This window comes from Oryx dammah, unplaced genomic scaffold (genome assembly GCF_014754425.2).
Source record: "Oryx dammah isolate SB20612 unplaced genomic scaffold, SCBI_Odam_1.1 HiC_scaffold_11209, whole genome shotgun sequence".
Lineage (NCBI taxonomy): Eukaryota > Metazoa > Chordata > Mammalia > Artiodactyla > Bovidae > Oryx > Oryx dammah.
Genome location: NW_024080602.1, coordinates 3,037,701 through 3,058,221, shown reverse-complemented (window position 1 = coordinate 3,058,221; position 20,521 = coordinate 3,037,701). Strand labels below are relative to the sequence as shown.

At 51.2% G+C, this 20,521-nt stretch overlaps 1 protein-coding gene across 2 annotated transcripts in view; it reads right to left on the bottom strand.

The window, feature by feature from the left end:
- LOC120860885 (integrin alpha-11) overlaps positions 1 to 20,135 on the bottom strand; it is a 139,350-nt gene extending 119,215 nt beyond the window's left edge. For both annotated transcript variants that reach the window (XM_040236596.1, XM_040236595.1), the window contains exon 1: positions 19,812 to 20,135. In XM_040236596.1, coding sequence (XP_040092530.1) covers positions 19,812 to 19,863 — 52 coding nt within the window. In that variant the 5' untranslated portion in view covers positions 19,864 to 20,135. The remainder of the gene's footprint in view (positions 1 to 19,811) is intronic.
- Positions 20,136 to 20,521: the final 386 nt, after the last annotated feature.

Below are 20,521 nucleotides of genomic sequence, written 5' to 3'. Positions count from 1 at the left end.
TGCCTCGATTCCAGGGTGATCTTTTAAAAATGACAATCAGATCCTGGCACTTTCCTGCTTCAAACCCTCCAGGTCCTTCCATTACATGTAGGGTAGATTCCAGAACCTTTCCCAGGACCCACCAGGCCCTGCAGGATCTGTCTGATCCTTTGCCACAAACTTCATCATTTGTGGCTTCTAGACACACTGCCTTCCTCCCTGCTCCTCAAACCAAGCTCTTTCCATCTCAAGGTCTTTCCAAAATCTTTGCTCAGGCAGCTCCTTCTCAATCTCCAATTTTCTTCTTTTTTTTTTGACTGCACCACACGGTATATGGGATCTTGGTTCCCTGATTGGAGATTGAACCTGTGTTCCCTACATTGGAAGTGTGTAGTCTTAACCACTGAGCTCCCAAGGAAGTCCCTCAACCTCCAGTTTTAATGTCACAGCCTGGGACAAATCTTCCCTGACCATGCTATGGAGAATCCATTACTCTCCCTCAAAGCATCTTCTTTATTTCCTTTATAGTTAAAGGTAACTATAGCTGGCTATGAGAGCTATTTGTTTATTCTCCCACTGGAGTTTAAGTTCCACAAGGGAAGGGGCGAGTGGTGTGCTGGACTCTTCTCACAAGAGACAACTGTGTAAAATCTTCCCTCTCAGTGATGACTGTTGGTAGCTTAAAGTTGATTTAAAGATATGATTACACCACAGTCATTGGCAAATGCTACAAAGAAGGACTCTCCACTCCATCCCAAGAGCCAGAGTCAGTTATTACACATTTCCCAGCGCCCCACTGAGGGGACTGTATCTGTCTCTCTCCCTACTTAATCCTCAGGATCTAGAACAACGTCTAGCACACAACAGAGGTTCAATATGCAACCTGTGGACTTATCAGACAGTTCAGTTCAGTTCAGTTCAGTCGCTCAGTCGTGTCTGACTCTTTGCGACCCCATGAATCGCAGCACGCCAGGCCTCCCTGTCCATCACCAACTCCCAGAGCTCACTCAGACTCACGTCCATCGAGTCCGTGATGCCATTCAGCCATCTCATCCTCTGTCGTCCCCGTCTCCTCCTGCCCCCAGTCCCTCCCAGCATCAGAGTCTTTTCCAGTGAGTCAACTCTTCGCATGAGATGGCCAAAATACTGGAGTTTCAGCTTTAGCATCATTCCTTCCAAAGAAATCCCAGGGCTGATCTCCTTCAGAATGGACTGGTTGGATCTCCTTGCAGTCCAAGGGACTCTCAAGAGTCTTCTCCAACACCACAGTTCAAAAGCATCAATTCTCTGGTGCTCAGCCTTCTTCACAGTCCAACTCTCACATCCATACATGACCACAGGAAAAACCATAGCCTTGACTAGGCGGACCTTAGTCAGCAAAGTAATGTCTCTGCTTTTGAATATACTCTCTAGTATATCCACTATCTACATCAGACAGTATGAGAGTATGAGACCAGAAAGAGAGAGAGAGCCTAGAAATATTCAGGCCTCTGAGAGCCTCACTAACCCCACACACTAACCTGCCAACAAGGAGTAGAAGGCGAACTTGACTGTCAGAGCCTTGGGAAGGGAGGGAAGTTAGAGCATTGAATTTGGCTTCAGAAGCCCTAGTTCTAGCTTCTAACTTGTTTTTATGACTCTGGACCAATTTCTTCCTCTTCCCGGCCCTCAATTTCTTTATCTGTAACAGCTGCACGCTGGACTAGATGCTATATCTCTAAGTCCCTGTGCCGGATTTAATGAAGCCCGTTCATGTACTGTTACCAATTTCTTTATCTGTCACTTCCTGGGTCACTACACTTCACAACTGCAGAAGGGACTGTTTACATTGTACTGAGTTGGCTTTTTGGTTTTGGGGATTTCTGTAGGCTAAAGAAAAATCTGAACGAACTTTTTGGCCAACCTAATAGCAGACCGAGTTACCCAGTACGCAACCTGCAGAGCTGTGCGTGGCGGCTGCGCCCACTTTTGATCCTGGCCACCGGTCATTTCAAGGGGAGACAAATTGGACAGGGAGTTCCTCCCTTTCCTAACATACTAACCAGCTCAAATTGCTCAGACAGTTTGGTTTTGGTTTTCCAACTCCTAAGATTGTGTCCTGCTTGTTATGGAGTGTGCAGATCAAGAGCTTTGGGCATCTGAGGTCAGTGCCAGTCCAGGGGGTGTTTGGACAAAGTAAGAACAAGACAAGGCTCAGGATATGCAATTTGTGGCAAGGCTTTCCCTTGGAAGAGAGGAAGTAGGGCAGTGAGGACCCAGAGAACTGTGGGCCTGTCTGCCCCTGGTCTTTGAATGCGAACTAAAAAAAGGAATTGTGGGGGCCCGTCCCTTTCAAGCCTGCAGGGCCCGCCCTACAACGGATACACCCCACCCATTTGAAAAGTTCTCTGTCTGCACAGAGCTCAACATAAATGCACCAGAACCCAAGCTAAGCTGGATGCTATTGGCTGGGCTTGGTGGGGATAGAGGATGCTGAGGAATGGCCTTGCTTTGCTTCTGAGGGATACGCAGAAGCCCTCTGGTTTTTGGTGCATGTCAGGTATTTATGACTCTAAAACGATCCCAACGTCTCATGCCACTTTTACGACCTTAGAAGAATTAAGGGCTCACGACTCCATCTGCCTTTGCTAGAAAACAAAGGCCTGTCTTGTGAGGTGGTGAGTCCCCTGTCACTGGAGGAATATAAGCCAAGGATAGCCACTTATCTGGGATGTTCAGGTTCCACGTTCCCTCTTGGAAACCCAGGACTCTGAAGCCCAGGGCTCCTCATGAACCTGTGCATGAGGAAGGGCCAGTCATGCAGTGGGTCCATCTATGTTCTAGATGAAGTTGTTTTCAAATGGAATTCCAGTGTAAACTGGTGCAGGCACGATGGAAAAAAGTATGGAGTTTTCTCAAAAAACTAAAACCAGAGCTTCCACATGGCCCAGCAATCCCACTCCTGGGTATATATCTAGACGAAACTCTAATTCAAGAGGATGCATGCAGCCTACGTTCACAGTAGCACTCTTCACAATAGCCAAGACACAGAAGCAACCTAAATGTTCATCAGCAGATGAATGGGTAAGGAAGATGAGCCATCTACACAATGGAATACCGCTCAGCCCTGAAAAAGAGTGCAACGGCGCCATTTGCAGCTGCATGGATGGGCCTAGAGCTTACCATTCTAAGTCAGTAAAACACAGAAAGACAGCTCTCATAGGTGGAACCTAAAACACGACACAAATGAGCTCATCTATGAAAAAGAAACAGACTCACAAAGAACAGACTTGTGGTTGTCAGGGGGAAGAAGGGGTGGAGAGTGATGGATTGGGAATTTGGGATTAGCAGACGCAGACTAATATATAGCATGGATAAGCAAAGTCTTACTGTGTGGCACAGGGAACTATTTTCAATATCCTGTTACAAACCATAATGGGAAAGAATAGGAAAGAGGATGTATATGTATGTATATGTCTAACTGGATCACTCTGCTATACAGCAGAAATTAACATTGTAAATCAACTATACTTCAATAAAAATACGTTTAAAATAAAATTAAATTAAAAAGAATTTCTGTTGTCAACTTCTTTCTCATGCAATATGTAGCTTTACAACCAGAGGGAAAACTGGCTCAGGAAATATTCACAGAAGCATGGAAGCACAGCCCCCAAAGAGCTTTCATAAACGTGAAGGCCAAGCATTTATTTTAGAAGTGATTGAATGGAAGTCTTAAGAGGACATGTGGCTAATTTAAGTTTAGAATGGGAGCCTGAACTTGACCCAGAAGTCTTTATCCACAGTCCAGGGCTTTTTCATGACCCTGGGCTTGGAAGGTCCAGTTAGTGAGAGATACAGTCCAGTCCCAGGCTTTGGTTTCCACTTCTGTAACACTCAGGGTTGGCCCAGATTGGTCCATTTGGGGTAAGTCCTGGCTGATTTCAAATAGCCTTTCCTATAAAATCAATATGAGGCAGGGTGGATCCAACATTCTATTAGCTGTGAACTCCTCTGTGTGACTTAGTTTCTAGTTGTTTTACTGTCCAGCAGGCTGTGAGGAGTCATGGTTTAAAGAAGAGAAGTGTTGCCTGGTGGGGACTGCCTGGGGAAATGTCAAGACCCTAATAGTTACAGGAAGGGCAGATGGTGCGACGCTACACAGAGGAGGAGAAAGTAAGAGGGAAGGAGGTAAACAGTGCCCACTGCCCAAGTGACGGGCAGCCTCGTGGACAGTGGGGTACAGCTGATAAGATGACAGGTGAGGAGATGCAGCTGAGGTGACACAGAAGTTCACAGAAATATGAGAATCACTTTGGCAGAAGTCTGGGAAGGCGTCTTGGAAGAGGAGGCCTTTCTGGAGCTGTTAGGGCCTAGAGAAAGCAGCAATATCCTTTCCACTTTAACCTACCTCCTCTAAGGACATTTGTTATGGAGAAGATGGGGGTTTCCTCTTCTTTCATGGAGACTACAGACTTATTCAGACTGCCCTCCCCAGTGGTTCCTACATCACCCCTACCTCTTCCCCACCCCTTTCCCAACTCCAGGCCAGCCCCATGCTCAGCAAAGCTTTGATCTGGGGCTCTTGGCCTCTGGTTCTGCATAAAAACTCCCTCTGCCCTTGAGAGAGGGGCACCCTTGGCAGACCCTTCTTCCTCAGCCCGTCTCCATCAGCAGGGGGGCACCAGTCCAAGGGAGCCACTGCCAAGCCAAACAGCACTGCAGAAACAGTGAGGGACCTGGCTACTAGGTGGTAGGAAAGTGCCCTCCTGGGCCTCACCCTGGGGAGGGCTGAGCATGAAAGAACATGGCCAAGCCTACTAACTTCTCGGGATTCTTCCTGGCATGTGCCAAGGAGGTGCTAGCCCTGGCGGGGTCCTTGACCAAACCTCCAAGGAAAGACTTGCCTGGTGGTCCAGTGGTTAAAACTTTGCACTCCCAATGCTGGGGACCTGGGTTCAATCCCTGGTCAGGGAACTAGATCCTGCATGCTGCAACCAAGACCCAGCCAAATAAATAAAGAAATATTTTTAAAAAGAAATAAACAGTAAAACAAACAAACCTCCAAACAGACAGAGCCAGAGTAGCTTAGAAATTATGCCACACATAAGTGGAGTTTAGATCTCTCTTGTCAAATCCCCCAGTCAAATCTGAGCCTTGCTGCACTTCAGTTCTGGATGAGTAAGGACGAGGGGACAGCTGTCCTTCCCGAGGGCTACACAGGGGGTCCTAGTGTCCCCTGTGGCTCAGTGGGTGCAAAGAGTTTAGGTGGGACAAGGTGAACATTAAAACGATGCGTTGGTGTGCTTAGTCACTTAGTCGTGTCCGACTCTTTCTGACCCCATGGACTGTAGCCCACTAGGTTCCTCTGTCCATAGATTTTTCAGGCAAGAAATACTAGAGTGGGTTGCCATTTCCTTCTCCAGGGGATCTTCCCAATCCAGGGATCAAACCCCCGTCTGTCTCCTGTGTCTCCTGCATTACAGGCAGATTCTTTACCCACTGAGCCATCTGGGAAAACTTGAGAGCTCACGTTTAATGGATATTAAAAAACTACAAGCAAATCAAAACTGAGATTTCAGAGCAATCATTGTTTAGGATGAGGGTATGTGAAAAGACTGAGTGGACTTAAAGTCAATTGAATGAAAATTATTAAGTGAAAATATTCCAGATGTTTCACAAATACGGCCAGAGTTATGTGAGTGGTACAGGAAAAGCAGGAAAGAAGGTGGCCTTTGGAGATGATCAAACCTGGATTTGGAGTCTGGAACTCATCTTTATCGGCAGCTGCAAGACCTCAGGCAAGTCACATGACCTCTAGGAATTGCAGTTTCTGGACTCAGACCTCCCTGGATTCAAATCCCAGGCTGTGACTTTATGACCCTGGTGATCTTGGGTAAATTACTTAATGACATGCCTCAGTTCCCTCAGCTCTGAAGTGGGGGAGATAACAGCACCCCTCTTATAGGATTATCGAGAAGATGAGTGCTCAGACAAAGCCTGATTCGTGGGAGCTCTCAGTGGCTGCTAGCAAGTAGTACACGTTTAGCAGAGCACCTCATCCTTGCCAGACGTGTCATTTGGTAATCAATATTATTTCCAATGGTTTATGCTAATTATACAAGGTAGGCATTATCATTTCCATTATACCTTCCAAGGGGCTTCCCTGGCGATTCAGATGGTAAAGGATCTGTTTGCCATGTGGGAGACCCAGGTTCAAGCCCTGGCTCGGGAGATCCCCTGGAGAAGGAAATGGCAGCCCAATCCAGTATTCTTGCCTGGCGTATTCCATGGACAGAGGAGCCTGGTGGACTACAGTCTATGGGGTCGCAGAGAGTCAGACATGACTGAGTGACTAACACTTCCACATACATTCTGGAGAGAGGCTGTGACCTACCCAAAGTCACACACTTATTAAGTGCCAGGGGCATTATTCAAACCCCAAGTCAATGGTACATGCCCCTAATATGAACCTTGGGCTCAGACTCAGTGTCCCCACCTGTTCAATGGGTTTCACATCATCTCCCCAGTCACTAAGGCAGATTCTGGTCCGGTGATTCCCAGGAATTGGACCATAGCTGGGTCTACTACTGGGGTCTGCTGTTCAGCCCCTGCCATCTTCTCTGGGCGCTCCCAGCTCCTTCTGGGGTACCAGAGGACATGTCCACATTCTGTGGTCCACGGATGATGTCTGAATCACTACACTTTGTGGGAAAAGAGGCATTTTAGACTTCTGTTCCACCCCCGTGCTCGCTGGGAAGTCCCGTTACATACCTAGGTTTCCATTGCGTAAAAGCACGTCCCATCCCACGCCTCCCTGTGTCCTCTCTGAGTCACAGTAAAGAGCACTGAACAGCACGGGACCAGCTGGGCTGGCTTGGGCTGCACGCTGTGAATGATTTTCCCCTTTCAAAGCCCTTCTCCCATCAAGAATCCCTCCTGCAAGACCTGCCCACTTATAACCACCACCACCTTCTTCTTGTCTGGAAAGAAAGCCTTTAATAACAAATGGCCTTGGACGTGTCAGGAGTGAATACCCAGGGGACTGGTGTCCTAAGAAAGGTGCCTGGAGCTTGGGTGATACTTATCTCAAGAAGGAGTAACTACTAGGATTTCAGGCTGTTGCAGGCTGGGGGGAGGTTTTCATTGATTAATTCATTCATTCCACAACCACTTATCACTTGACTACTTTGGCCGGGCACTTCTCTGAACCTTGGGGTACACATGTAAAACAACATTCAAGAATGCACGCCCTGTAATCTGCATTTCTATTGCTGTCCTGACATAGAACGGGGAAAGGAGGGTGGTGCAAACTGGGAGAGCAGCGGTGCCGTATGTATATACACTGTGTCGTGTAAAAGAGGCAGCTGGCGAGGAGCTGCCGCACAGCACAGGGGGCCCAGCCTGGAGCTCCGCGATGACCTAGAGTGGTGGGATTGGGCTTGGAGGGAGTTTCGAGAGGGTGGGGATATATGTACATACTTATGGCTGATTCACTTTGTTGTACAGCATAAACTAGTGCAAGAGTGTAAAGCAACTATGAGCTTCCTCAGCAGCTCAGTGGTAAAGAACCCGCCTGCCAATGCAGAAGACACAAGAGTCACGGGTTCGATCCCTGGGGCGGGAAGATCCCCTGGAGGAGGAAGCGGCAACTCACTCCAGTATTCTCGTCTGGGAAATCCCATGGACAGAGGAGTCTAGCGGGCTACAGTCCACAGAGTCACAAAGAGTCGGACACGATTGAGGGACTGAGCGCACACACAAAGCAATTATATTCCAACAACGACGACGAAAAGAACTCTTGCTCTCCTGATTACACCCTGTTGGAGGAGACAGACAATACACAAGGTGAATTTAAAAAATTGGTATTAATGCTCGAGAGTGAGGAATACCCCAGTGGGACTAAAGCAGGGGCAGGGGTTTATGTAAGGGGGTACACACAGGGGAGGCTGACATTTTAGTTAGGGGAGCAGGAAAGGCCTCTTTGAGAGGAGGTGTTAGAGAAAAGACCTGAAGGAAGTGAGAGAGGCTCTATGGTGGTGAGCATCCCAGGCAGACGGTGAAGCCCAAGGTGCCAGGTATGTTTCAAGAACATTCCAGAAACTGAGTGAGTGGAGCAGAAGGAGCAAGTGGGGGAAGAGTAGAGGATGAGGTCAGAAAGGCAGGGGAGCTGGATCCCATAGGTCTCTCACCCAGAGAAGAAGGAGAGCCCCAGAGGGTTTGGGGCGAAGAGATAGGATGTGATCTGATCTATATCCCAGCAGCATCCCTCTGGCCACTGGGAGCAAGAGCTGAAGGGACAGGGCAGAGGCAGGGAGACCAGCGGGTTGGCTGTGGCCACAAGCCATGGGAGCCTTTCTGGGTGTCCCCTCGGCAGCCCCCAGACCTCTGTCTGTCCCCCGGTTCTAGTCCTCCAGGCTGAGTAGAGGTGGAAAGACAGATGGCAGACCAGAGCTTTCACACCAAGGATGATGGAATCAGCCCAGCTTACAGGCTGGGGCTGTGGGAGGGGGCGAGTCTGAAGATGCACTCAAAGGCAGGCAGATCCACAGGGAAAAGAGAGGAAAGAGCAGGGACCGTCTCGGTGACCATTCTGACCCATTCGGGACGACCAGAGGGGCCTCTTGCCGAGCCTGCCAGCATATCTGCCCCGGCTGGCCTCACCATCAACAGCAAGCACATTCCACAGCTGATGTTTGGCTTGTGGTCTGGCCGGGTCTTCTCGTTGGTTTCTTCTGCTCTGAAAGGCTTTTAAAATCAGAGTCTGGGTTCTCTTTAAGTTTGGGGCATGAATCACTGCTTCTGGGTCTGGAAAGGGGATGGAGGGACAGGAGGCCCCATGCCAGGAGTGTTCTTGGTCTCTCTCTCAGGCCCGAGTGACACTAAGGCACGTATATGTGACAGGCTTCCCGTCAAGACACGCTGAGTCAGACTCCCTTCCAAGCACCCAGCCAACATGTCCACCTGCCCCAAAGCCCCATGGGTTCAACACATCCAGAATCCACTCGACTTCCTGTTCCTTAAACGCCCGGCCCCATATTCTCTCCTCTTCCTTCCCTGGGGACCAAGGACGCTCAGTCTGCCCCGCACAGGGTCCTTTCTCCTCCCCTCTCACCACCTGTACACCAGGCTCTGGCGTCCTCCTGCCTGGGTTGGAGCTGTCTTAGCAACCTCCTTGCTCCTGGTTGTTGTCCTGTCTCATCAACAGCGCCCCCCACCCCACCCCATATCCACCCCACAAAGGAGCCTCTCAAAACAGATTAGAACATGCCTCTGTGTGTGTGGCAGTCACTCAGCCACATCTGATTCTCTACGACCCCATGGACTGTAGCCCACCAGACTTCTCTGTTCACGGAATTCTCTAGGCAAAAATACTGAAAGTGGGTAGACATTCCCTTCTTCCCCTGGGGATCTTCCCAATCCAGAAATCGAACCTGGGTCTCCTGCATTGCAGGCAGATTCTTTACCATCTGAGCCACTAGGGAAGCCCAGCACATGCCTTTAACCTCCCCCCAAAACCTCCAATGGCTCCCATGCTACATCCAAAGGCCTTAGTTGGCATTCAGTCCTCTCTCAGGGGCCGCAGCCCATGTTCCATTCTTGCTGATCCCTACAGCACACACTCCAGCATCCTGCTGACCAACATCAGGCCATTTTCCAGACATACTCTCTGCTCTATTTACATTTACAAATCGTCTCTTTTTCAGCTCTCAAATCCCAGAGTCTTTGTAGCTCTCTTACAGCTTTTATTACTTCCTCCTTTGTCTTAGTTATTTTTCCAAAGATCTCTCTCCTCTTAGGCCATAAACTGCTTGAAGGGCAGGACTTATCTCTTATCTTTTATCCTCCAAAGAGCCTGGCAGAGCACCTAATACAAACCACTGTGTTAGGACCTCTTGTGGGTGCATCTGCAAAGAAAACAAAGACATCTCTCTTGCCCTTAAATCTCTTTCCATTGTCTTGGATAGACAGTTCTTTCATTCAACACACATTATGTGAGCAGTACAATGACTGGTGGTCTTCTCAGGGGGCTCTGTGGTAAAGAACTCGCCTGCCAAACAAGGCGATACAGAAGCCTCGGGTGCGATGCCTGGGTCAGGAAGATCCCAGAGAAGGAAATGGCAACCCACTCCAGTATTCTTGCCCGGGAAATTCCATGGACAGAGGAACTGGTGGGCTTCAGTCCATGGGGTCACAAAGAGTCAGACACAACTGAAGCAACTGAGCATGCACACGCTATGTCTGGCATTATGGGAGAGCTGAGGACACAGAGAATGATAAGAGGCATGGCCCCTGCTCCAGTCCAGTGGGGGACACCATTCAGGCATTTGCAATACTGTGTGGGGTATGACATCATGGGAAGAACAAGCATCTCAAGATTCACACCAGTGACCGACCCAAGGTCTGACTGAGTCAGGTGCGGTTTTCAGGAGGAAGACCTGAAGACTAAGTGGGAGACAAGAGAAAGAGGGGGTCAGATCAGGTATAGGGGACAATATGATGAAGGACAGAGACAGCTGGCGTGTTTGAGAAACTCAGAAGCTCAGTTTAGTGGAGGTGCCGCATGCTCCTGTGAGCGAGGAGTCCTGGGTACAGGCAACTCAGGGTCTGGTGAGTTCTATTAAAGAGGCTAGACTCAGTGTAAAAGCAACAGGGAGCCGTTGAGGGCCTTAAGCAGAGGAAGTGACTATACACTCAGTTTGTGTTTTAGCTTCACTTCATCTGCTATTGGGGAAGGTCTGGGTGGATGGGGGCAGGAGGGAAGATGACACCTGAGTTTGTGCTGGGGCCTCAGGCTGGTCCCAGGGGCTTCCTCCTCTGCCTTCCGGGCAAGCCTCTTCACTTTTTCCTGATAGAGCATCCCTTCCCCACCCAACGTGGGCTTCTCTTCGCCAGTTCCAACCCTGAGTCAGGTGCTTCCTTTACGTGAACGCTCAGAATAGCTTCAGTGGGGCCCAGAATCACAGGGGCGGGGTGACCCTAATGGGCTTTGTCCGACCCTCTGCTGGACACCCCCCGCCGTGCCAGTCCATCTGCACTCGAGCAGTTCTGACCAGGATCCTTGGCCAACTTGGTGACCCTGTGGCCCCTCTTGGGCTTCTCTTTGGCCCACATGGGACCACACAGTGATCAGTAGCTTATGGCCCTGTGCGGGACACAGATAGGGTCACTAATGTATAGCCCTCCAACTGCCAACCCCCAGCCCAAATTCCACGTCGTGCCTCAGCTCCCCACACTGTGCTTCCATGCTGTGTCTCCAGCACAGCTTGGCATGAATCCTGTGAAACTGCAGGTGGGGAAGGTGGGCTGGAAAACTGGGAGATAGGAGATCTGGTTACATCTAGGCTGCACTACGGATTGTCAGGTGACCCTGAGCAAGTCATTGCTGTTCCCTGGACAGTGTTTTCTCTTCTGCTTGACTGGGAATTGAGTTTAGATGACACCGGTGGTTCTCAGGCTCAGCTGCCCGTTAGAACTCCTGTGGAGCTTTAAAAAATGCCAACACTGGGCTCTACCATAGAGAGTGATGGTGTGGTCTGGTGGGGCCCAGGCAAAGGTTTTGTTTTACACCATCATTCCCTTCTTCACCCAGGAATGAGAACCACGGGATTTGCTGATTGTCTGCAGACCAAGAGTGGGGTCTGAAGTGGGCAGGTAAAAAAACCCAAGAAGTAACTCCTTATTTACAAGTGTTAGCCCAGCAGGACCACAGAAGTGCCCATACCCTCTGCTGGCGGGAAGGCTAGGTGGCACTGTGGTAAATTGTCCACCTGCCAATGCAGGAGACATAAGAGACATGGGTTTGAGCCCTGGGCTGGGACATCCCCTGGAGAAGGGCATGGCAGCCCACTCCAGTATTCTTGCCTGGAGAATCCCATGGACAGAGGAGCCTGCCGGGCTATAGTCCATAGGGTCAGACACAGCTGAAGTGACTTGGCATGCACGCATGTGGAAAGGCCAGTATTTCGAGGTTTGGTTTCTCGTGTTCACCAAGGGGCTACTCCAGAGCCCAGCATCAGATGCTTGAAGGTCCCCCAGAAAGGCTCTCAAAGTGGTCTTGGGTTAGTAACTGGGAACAGAAGCATCTTCTGAATTCCATGGCTTAAAAATCATCCCATGGTCCTGGCTATGCGCCAACAGAACTGGTTCAGGGATCCTCTGCATCTACAGACACCAGCACTTTGCACCAGCAGCCTGTGTGTGATCTGTACCTTTCTGCCCTCACTGTGTTCCCTGAGGCGAAGGCTGGGCCTTATCTGGTTTGGAATTTCCAGAACCTGGAGATGCCTGGGGTTTTGTGGGTGCTCAGTACATACTGGCCAAATGGACAAACCACTCAGTTTCTTCATATGTCAAGAGGGATCCTGTGCCTTCCTTGCCAAATCACAAGCCTGAGAGAAGAGAACTCTGTGAGAAGTGGCTCAGGCTCCACACTCAGAACGGGCCCCCTTGGTCTGATGCTCTGCTGTGGCCATCTTGAAATTCTTAATAGTCTTTAAACAAGGAGCCCTGTATTTTCATTTTGCACTAGGCCCCACAGATTATGTAGCTGGTCCTGTGTATGTGGTGAGTGGTGGGAATAAACTCAGAGAAGAGCTCTGTCTACATACTATTTATGGGACTTAATGATTGCCAGCAACCACTGAATATAAGGGGCTAAGGGATCCAGGAAAAGAGCAGTTCCAGTGGATGGAGAGGAGATAGACATAGTTTTGTGGTCTTCTTCCTGGCAGCAGGAGAAAGCAGCAGTCTGAGGGCTTGGGGATGGGCAAGACAGGGCGAATGATGGAGACTGGAGACACCCTCAGCAGGATCTTGTCCTACCTGCCTGCCACAGATGTAGAAAATCTCCTATTAGAACTTCATTCCTTTGGCTGAAGCAATGCTTTCTCCTTAAGTTTCTCTGATGAGTATAGCAAATTAGGTTCCTAATCTCGTCTTTGACCAGAAGATCTCCCTTGGAGTTTCTATGTGATCTTGGGGAAATCACTTAATTTAAAGAAAATATTTATTTATTTATCAGCACTGGGTCTTACTTGTGGCATGCAGGATCTTTAGTTGCAGTGTGTGAACTCAGGTGTGGTGTGTGAACTCTTAGCTGAGACATACGGGATCTAGTTTCTGGACCAGGGATCGAACCCAGGCCAGGTTGCATTTGGGAGCATGGAGTCTTAGCCACTGGACCACCAGGGAAGTCCCAGAAAATCACTTAACTTTGAAAAACCTCTCTCTCCCCTCTCTATCTAATGGACATACCTCTGACCTCAGCTAGTCTATTCTGACTGATAGAAAAAATATACGGAGTGCTCTTTGCAGAATGTTGGAAGTTACATCCACTTGCTCATTTCATGATTTTTCCATGGCCTTCCTGAGGCCCAGTCTGCAAAGAATCGAGTTCTGGAAATCTGCAGGGTCAGGATTCCTGGTAGCCTGACCCAGCTGGGTGATGCGGCTTGGGCAAGAAAGCTGTCAACCCCAGCTGTGGAGGCAGGAGCCCCTTCTCTCTGTGTCATCCTGTTTGGAATCCTAGAGCACATTGCTATAGCAACTTGCCTAACTCGCCCCACATGCCACGTGGAAAAACCTCTGCTGCTTTAGAGCAGCATTACTAAACCACAGACTGGCTTCTCCTGCGTTACAGGATGAGGGCTCCCATCACACACAAGGGTCTAGGTAGGAGGCGTCTGACCAGAGACTGAGAAGTGAGCTAAGGCGTTGGACCGTGCCAGGAAGGTCCCTCGCTTCAACTATTTGGTCTCACATAATTCAGATCCTGGTACCTGAAATTCCATCAGTAGCCCCTTGTTCCTCTGGCTCAAACACAAACCAGTTAAAATGCAAATCCCTTTGGGTAGGATCCATGAAGTTGTCACCATTCATTAGTGCTGTTCAGCATGAATTAACTCATTGGGCCGGGAACTCAGAGCAGGTTTTGATTAGGGGAAGCAGAGGTGGGGAAGGGAGAAGAGGAGTGCCCAGCCTGGACCCTGAGGATGGGCTGGAGAGAGAGTCAGAGTGGCCCAGAGTATTGGGTCTTGGGGGCAGATGGGGGAGCCCTCCTTGGCCCTGAGTAGGAAGGCAAGTGAGGGAGAGAAGCTCTCATATTACAAGACATGGCATGAGGATCACTCCTTACCAAGCCAACATCCTGACTGAGAAATCACTGTCTAGCTGAGTCTGAAGGAGGGAGCAGCCTCCCTGGGCCAGTGCCCCATGAGGGTGGCCACTGTATACAGCCCTCACTTTCCCTGAGGACAGCATCTTCCAGGAAGAGCATCTTATTCATCTTTCTTTAGGCCCACATCCTAAAGAGACATTAGTTAGTGTTAGTAGCTCAGACATGTCCAACTCTTTGCAACCCCATGGACTGTAGCTCAGCAGGTTCCTCAGCCCATGGAATTTTTCAGGCAAGAATACTGGAGTAGGTTGCCATTTCCTTCTCCAGGGGGTCTTCCCAACCCAGGGGCTGAACCCAGGTCTCCTGCCTTGCAGGCGGATTCTTTACCATCTAAACCGCCAGGGAAGAGACATTATGCATGGATTAAAGGCAAACACCAAACACCACCTCTTACTCAGTCAATCAGCGTGACTCCAGACGAGCTATTTAACGTCTCACGTGTAACCTGGTGGTTGTGGCCACAGCGAGGTCTAGCTGAGATGTGAGAAAGTGTTTGAGGCAGTGCCTGGTATCGATCAAGCGAATTATGGGAAGGGTGATCCACGAACTGCTGCTGTTTGCTGAGGCAGTACTGGGTGCCAGATGCTGCACCAAACACTTGATAGGAATGAACCGTAGATCACCTAAAGGACACATCAGCCTGTGAAGTTGTTATTCTACCCATTTTACACGCGAGGACTGAGTCTCAGAGGGGCTTATCCAGGGTTACCCAGGCAGAAGGGATTTGAACTCGGTTGGGTTCCCAGGTCACACATATGCTAATCATCACTCCTGCTCAGCATAAGTGACAAAGCAAATGAGGGGCAGAGGTAGGGGGCGAGGTGGGAGGGGGGCATGTTTGACCACACTGGCTTTTTCCTCCAGGTGGGATTTTATTCATCTTGTGAAGGCTGTAAATACACACTATGAAGACACTTCATGAAATTATGCGGGGAGCTTATTTATTTTTGGTTTACAAGGTGACCAGCTGCAGTCTCCTCCCCTTCTCCCCTCGCAGGTAACATTTTGGACTTTCACCTGGCAGGGTGGGGACAGTCCTGCCTAGACCACAGCTCCGCAGAGCAAGCACTTCACACTGAGGGCATGTGGGTGACTTCGGAGCTCACAATTATTTCAGGGAATGTAGTTTCAAATGGCTGTGAACTCCTGATGGTAGCCCACAGTTTGACAGTGGCCGGGCAGTGTGATTAAGCTATGAGGGCAGCAGAGACACCATTTTGGAGATGGGTTGGTGCACGTTTCAAGCTTGCTTCATAGCTGACCTTTCCTGAGTCAGCCAAGGGCTGTCGCTGCCTGGGGATGACTCTGATGGATCCTTTCTCTTTGTAGCTGTGATAGAACACTGTATGGAGGGTCTGGAAGCTAGAGTGAGACAGTGATCTCCAGAGTCAGGCATTAAGAAGAGCAAAGAGGGCTTTTGGAATTTTCAAAAGTCCCCTCTTTATATCAAGAGCCAGGCCAGCCCAGCCCAGCGCATAGTTCTGACCTAAGCAGTGAATGGAGAGGATGGAAGGGAAGTTCCCTGTTGCTGGAGGAAGTGATCACTACAGGAGGGAGAGGAAGAGGGTCACAGAGGGCAAAACAAAGGTGAGTTGCTGTCTGAGTTCCTCAGGGGCCCACTGCCCTGTGTGGGTGGGGCTAGGAACAATGAGGATGGTGAGGAGACAGGCTTCCCATCTGTGGGGGGAGCACTACAGAGTGAATAAGAAGAAGAGGGTCGTTTTCTACTTTCATCTCCTTAGGGACCCCAGGGTCTGCCTGTGGAAGGGTGCTGAAGCTCCTCGGCTGATGGTAGCTGAGAGGCTTGGCTGACAAGCTCCCAGTAGGGTGGGCACTGGAGAGGCAAAGGGACAACCCTTATCTCTTTTCCCTCTTCCTAAGGGCTTGGATCCTTTTAGTCTTTGCACATCCGTGGTGCCCAGCACTGTGCATTTTCCATACAAGATTTTTCTGCCGAATAAGACCCCCACCCACAAGGGTCATCTGTGTGGGATGGTTCTTCTCTCCAACAACACAGTAGCCTCCTGCCAGGATCACATTGACTTCAAAACAGCCTCAATGGCAACCCCTCTCCCCCAAGTTTCCATTATGATCAAGACTTTGGGCCAGGCCTTTGGGGAAAGGGGTTAGGGAAGTTCAGGTTTACTTAGGGCCCTGGCATGTATGTTTCCACTGAGTTTCCAGTATCCTAGCACTTCCTCTAGACTTCCCTTACGGATCTGAGTTTGAAAGTTGCATCTCTGCATCCTCAGATCCCTTGTTCAATGGCTGGTACCCTCATCAATGATGATGATGATGCTGGAGAAGAAAGACAAACTCCTAGATGCTCAATGCTGCTGCTGCTGCTGCTAAGTCGCTTCAGTCGTGTCCGACTCTGTGCGAACCCATAGACGGCAGCCCACCAGGCTCCCCCGTCCCTGGGATTCTCCAGGCAAGAGTACTGGAGTGGGGTGCCATTGCTCAATATGTGCCCGGAATGTTCAATTACTTAATATACATTATACATCTTCGGATACTCTTTAAGTTCTATTATTAATATTATCATCTGCATTTTGCAGACGAGACAACTGAGGCACAGGGCTGGTTAGTAACTTGCCAAGGAAACAGAATCCCAGTGATCAGAGGTCAGACCCGTCCCAGGCAGCGAAGAGCTGGGACCTTCAGCCCCACACTGTGTCTGGTCTCCGTGTGTATAAATCATCTGTCAGGTAACAAGTGCTCATCATGGCTAAGGTTTTTACATTTTTTTTTTCTGCTTCCAAACTGGGAGGAATTAATTTTTATTTTATTTTTAAAAATTTGTCAAAGTATAGTGGATTTACAATGTTGTGTCTAATTTCTTGTACAGCAAAATGATTCATTAGTATATGATCTTCCATAATCATCAGATGGGTCATGATAGGGAAGTTCTGCTCAGTGGACCTGCTCTCTCAGAATGTCAGCTGTAGACATCTTTGGACTTGTCTACTTTTTTTCTGGCTTTCTTGATAGTTTTGCCCATGTCATCACCCTGCCCAGCCTGCAGCAGGAGCTCTGGAAAGATAAAGGCTCTGAACTCATAATGGCTTCAGTGAGGACTTCCATCCCCCTACCCGCCCACCCCAACTTGGCCTCTGACAAGTTTCCTGCCCAGCTACACTGTGCCATCACCAGTAGGCAAGCTCATATTGAATCCATGTGATGCACAGATGGGAGGTCAACATCAATCCTGTTCTGGAGCTGGGAGTATGGGCCCAATGATCTCTGTGACCCTTCTAATCTTCAGAGTCCCCACGAATCAGAATCATCTTGGTGCTTTTCAAATACTCACCTTTTGTTTCTTTAACTACCGTAGTTCCAGGAAATGACACTTTAATGTACAAACAGTCCCACTTGAAGGTCTATCCACACTCTACACATTTCTTCAAGGCCCAGTGCAAATGCTATCTCCTCCTCCAGGAAGCCTCCCTTGCTTATTCAAGCAGAACTGAACTTCCCCTGTTTGAACTGTAGCCCTTAGCTCCTCTGTGCCACTCACTCCCCAGTGCATCTATTTAGCTTTCCCTGCTCTCACCTTGTTCTCAGCTACAGGCAGGGCCCAGACTGCATACATGCTTGGGCCCCACCCCCAGCTCCTTGCAAGCAGATGTCGTTCCAAAATTGATTGATGCGTTTAATGAATCCCATATTTCAAGAACCCAGACTGACCAGACATAACTCAGGAGTGGTTTTCTCCATATAAAGGGAGTTCTGAGTCACAAATCCTGTCCCTGTCCTTCACCCTACTCCCTTACCCACCCCCCTTCATCCTTACTTTACTATTATCATTATCAACCATTGATTCAACCCTACTGTTGACCAAGTCCTGTATTAACAACTTTTCACTTAATCATGCCAACCACTCAGAATTTCTATCTCCATTCACAGAGGAGGAAATCTGTTGGAGAGACTGTATAACCTGCCTAAGGTGGGCAGCAGAGCCGGATGGGAAGCCATGACTGATTTCAAAGCCTTTGCCTCTAGTTTCCTTAAGACTCTAGCCTATAAAGCAGCTGTGTGTGGGCTCAACTGCTCACTCATGTCCAACTCTTTGGAACCCCATGGACTGTAGCCTGCCAGGCTTCTCTGTCCATGGGATTCTCCACCCAGAAATACAGGTGTGGGTTACCATTTCATACTCCAGGGGATCTTCCCAACCCAGGGATTGAAACCGCCTTTCCTCCATCTCCTGCACTGCAGGTGGATTCTTCACCACTGCAGCACCTGAACAGCCCCATGAAGCATCGACTTCAACTCAAGCTCTGATGGGCCCACATATCTGGGATCACACAGGAGTGCATTCCCTTTTCCTGTGGCTGGATCTGCTCGTGACTTGAAGACAGTGCCTGGAGTTCCCCCTCTTGCCTAAATGACCTAGAGAGAGCTTCACCTCTGCTTCCGTCAGCTGGTTTCTAGACATATGCTCGCCCTGGTTCCAGCTCTTCCCCTGCTGTCCCCAACTCTCCCTCCTCCCCAGCTTAAAGCATCTATGTTTGTTTTCAGCTCTGACTCTAGGATCTGAACTGTACCCCACCAGCAGCGGCCCTTTCAACTACAGAAGCTCCGCTACAGACGGCAACAGGGTGTACGGGTTTCCAGTGGTATCCCGGGACTGGGATGAAGTTCCTTGGGCTGGGGGCGCTCCACCTGTGCTCTTTGAGGGCGCCTCTCCCCCTGCCATCGCATCTGACTCCGACTGCTGGCCCATCCCGGATCTGGAGCCAACGCAGAAGAGGAGGCTAGGCCCAGCGGCCAGTCCCCGAGGCGCTGGTCCCTGCCAGAGCCCGGGGCCACGCCAAGGAAGAGTCCTGCAAGTTTTCCGGATTCCGTAGAACAGCGCCTCTGTCTGCCGCCCTGGAGTGGCGGGTCGCACCAGGATGTCAGGTGTGGGGACTCCCCGGCCGGGTGCGCCGGTGCGGAGAGCCCAGGGTGGCTTCTCGCTCCTGGCCGCCCGTCCCGCCGGCCCGGGGCCCCTGCCGCGCCTGGACACTTGGAGCGCATTAGGCTGCGGCGCACGTCTCGGCGACCGCGGCGTCCCCGGCGTCCCCAGCTTTATTGAATGAGCGCACAATTCTGAGCGCGGGTTGGCGGACGATGGCCCGTCCCTACTTCGAGGTCAGGTAACGTTTTCGGGGGGCCCTGGCCTGCCGAGCGGCGCCCCGCCGCCTTTGGCTCGGCCCTCGACGGCTCGCCACAGCCTGGGCGCCGACCGCCCCAAGGCTTCTTTCCCCAGCACCCTCCTTCCCCCGGACCGCCGCACCCAGCTCCCGGCTCTTAGCGATGCTGCCTCCGCGAGCCTCGGCGCTCGCGCGACCCCGAGTGGCCCCCGTGGCGGTGCGGGAAGCTCGGTGGGGCCCTTGGAGAGAAGCAGGGTGCCCGGAGGCCGCCGGCCCTCGGTGCTTTTCAACTCGAGCCTCTTCAACTCTTCCCAAACACACCAAAGTCCCGGGTCCAGGCCGCCTCGGCGCGCCTCGCTCCGGTGTAGAACTCGGCGAGCCGCCTGACTGCAGCCACTTCCCGGGGAACTCATGTCCCCAAAGCCGCGGAGGTCGGACCCTGGGAGCGCACCGCGACGGGCTCCTGGCCGCCGGACCCCAGGCCTCGGCGGGTCAGGGAGGGGCTGCCGGAGGCCAGGGCTGGGGTTAGGAGCGGGACGTACCTGGCCACAGGCTGAGGGTCCAGGCCACCAGGAGGCCCCTGGGCAGGTCCATGGCCCGCGCGGCGCGGCGGCGGGGCCCGGTGCGGAGCGGCGGCGGGGGGCGGCTAGCCAGAGCGGCAGCCTCCTCTGCGCGGCGCCCCGAGCCTGCACTGCGCGCGGCGCCCGGCTCCCTGACAGCCGCGGCTCCTTCAGAGGAAGTGGGAGGGCTGGAGCGGCGGGGAGGGGCGCCGGACACCGCGGGGCTCTGGCTGCGGTCCAGTCTCGGCCCCTCTGCCACCTGGGCAGGCGGCCGGCTGCGGCCTCGACGCGTCTCCTGATTTCTCCTTCTGCCCCCACCCCACTCCTGCCGTTGGAGACAATTCCAGAAAACCACCGCTCCTGGGAACCCCCTCGTCAGTGCCGCGCCTCCCTCCACACCGCCACCACCGAATTCAGAGTCTGTTCAGGGAAACTGACTTCCAGTCCCACGTCCCAGAGGAAGGAGCTTCAGAAAGCTCAGAGGGTACCTCAGGTGACCTAGGGCCACGACTGGGTCTCTCTCGGCTCAGAGGAGTGGATGTCCCTACAACGTCCATTCTGAGACAGCCCCCTGCTGTCCTGCACCCTGGGGCTTGGAATGCAAAGCCAGGGTTCTTCTCCTGACCCTGGAAGAAACGCAGATTCCCCCTCTACCTCCACGGTGTCCTCCCTGCAAGCCTGAGGCATTCCAA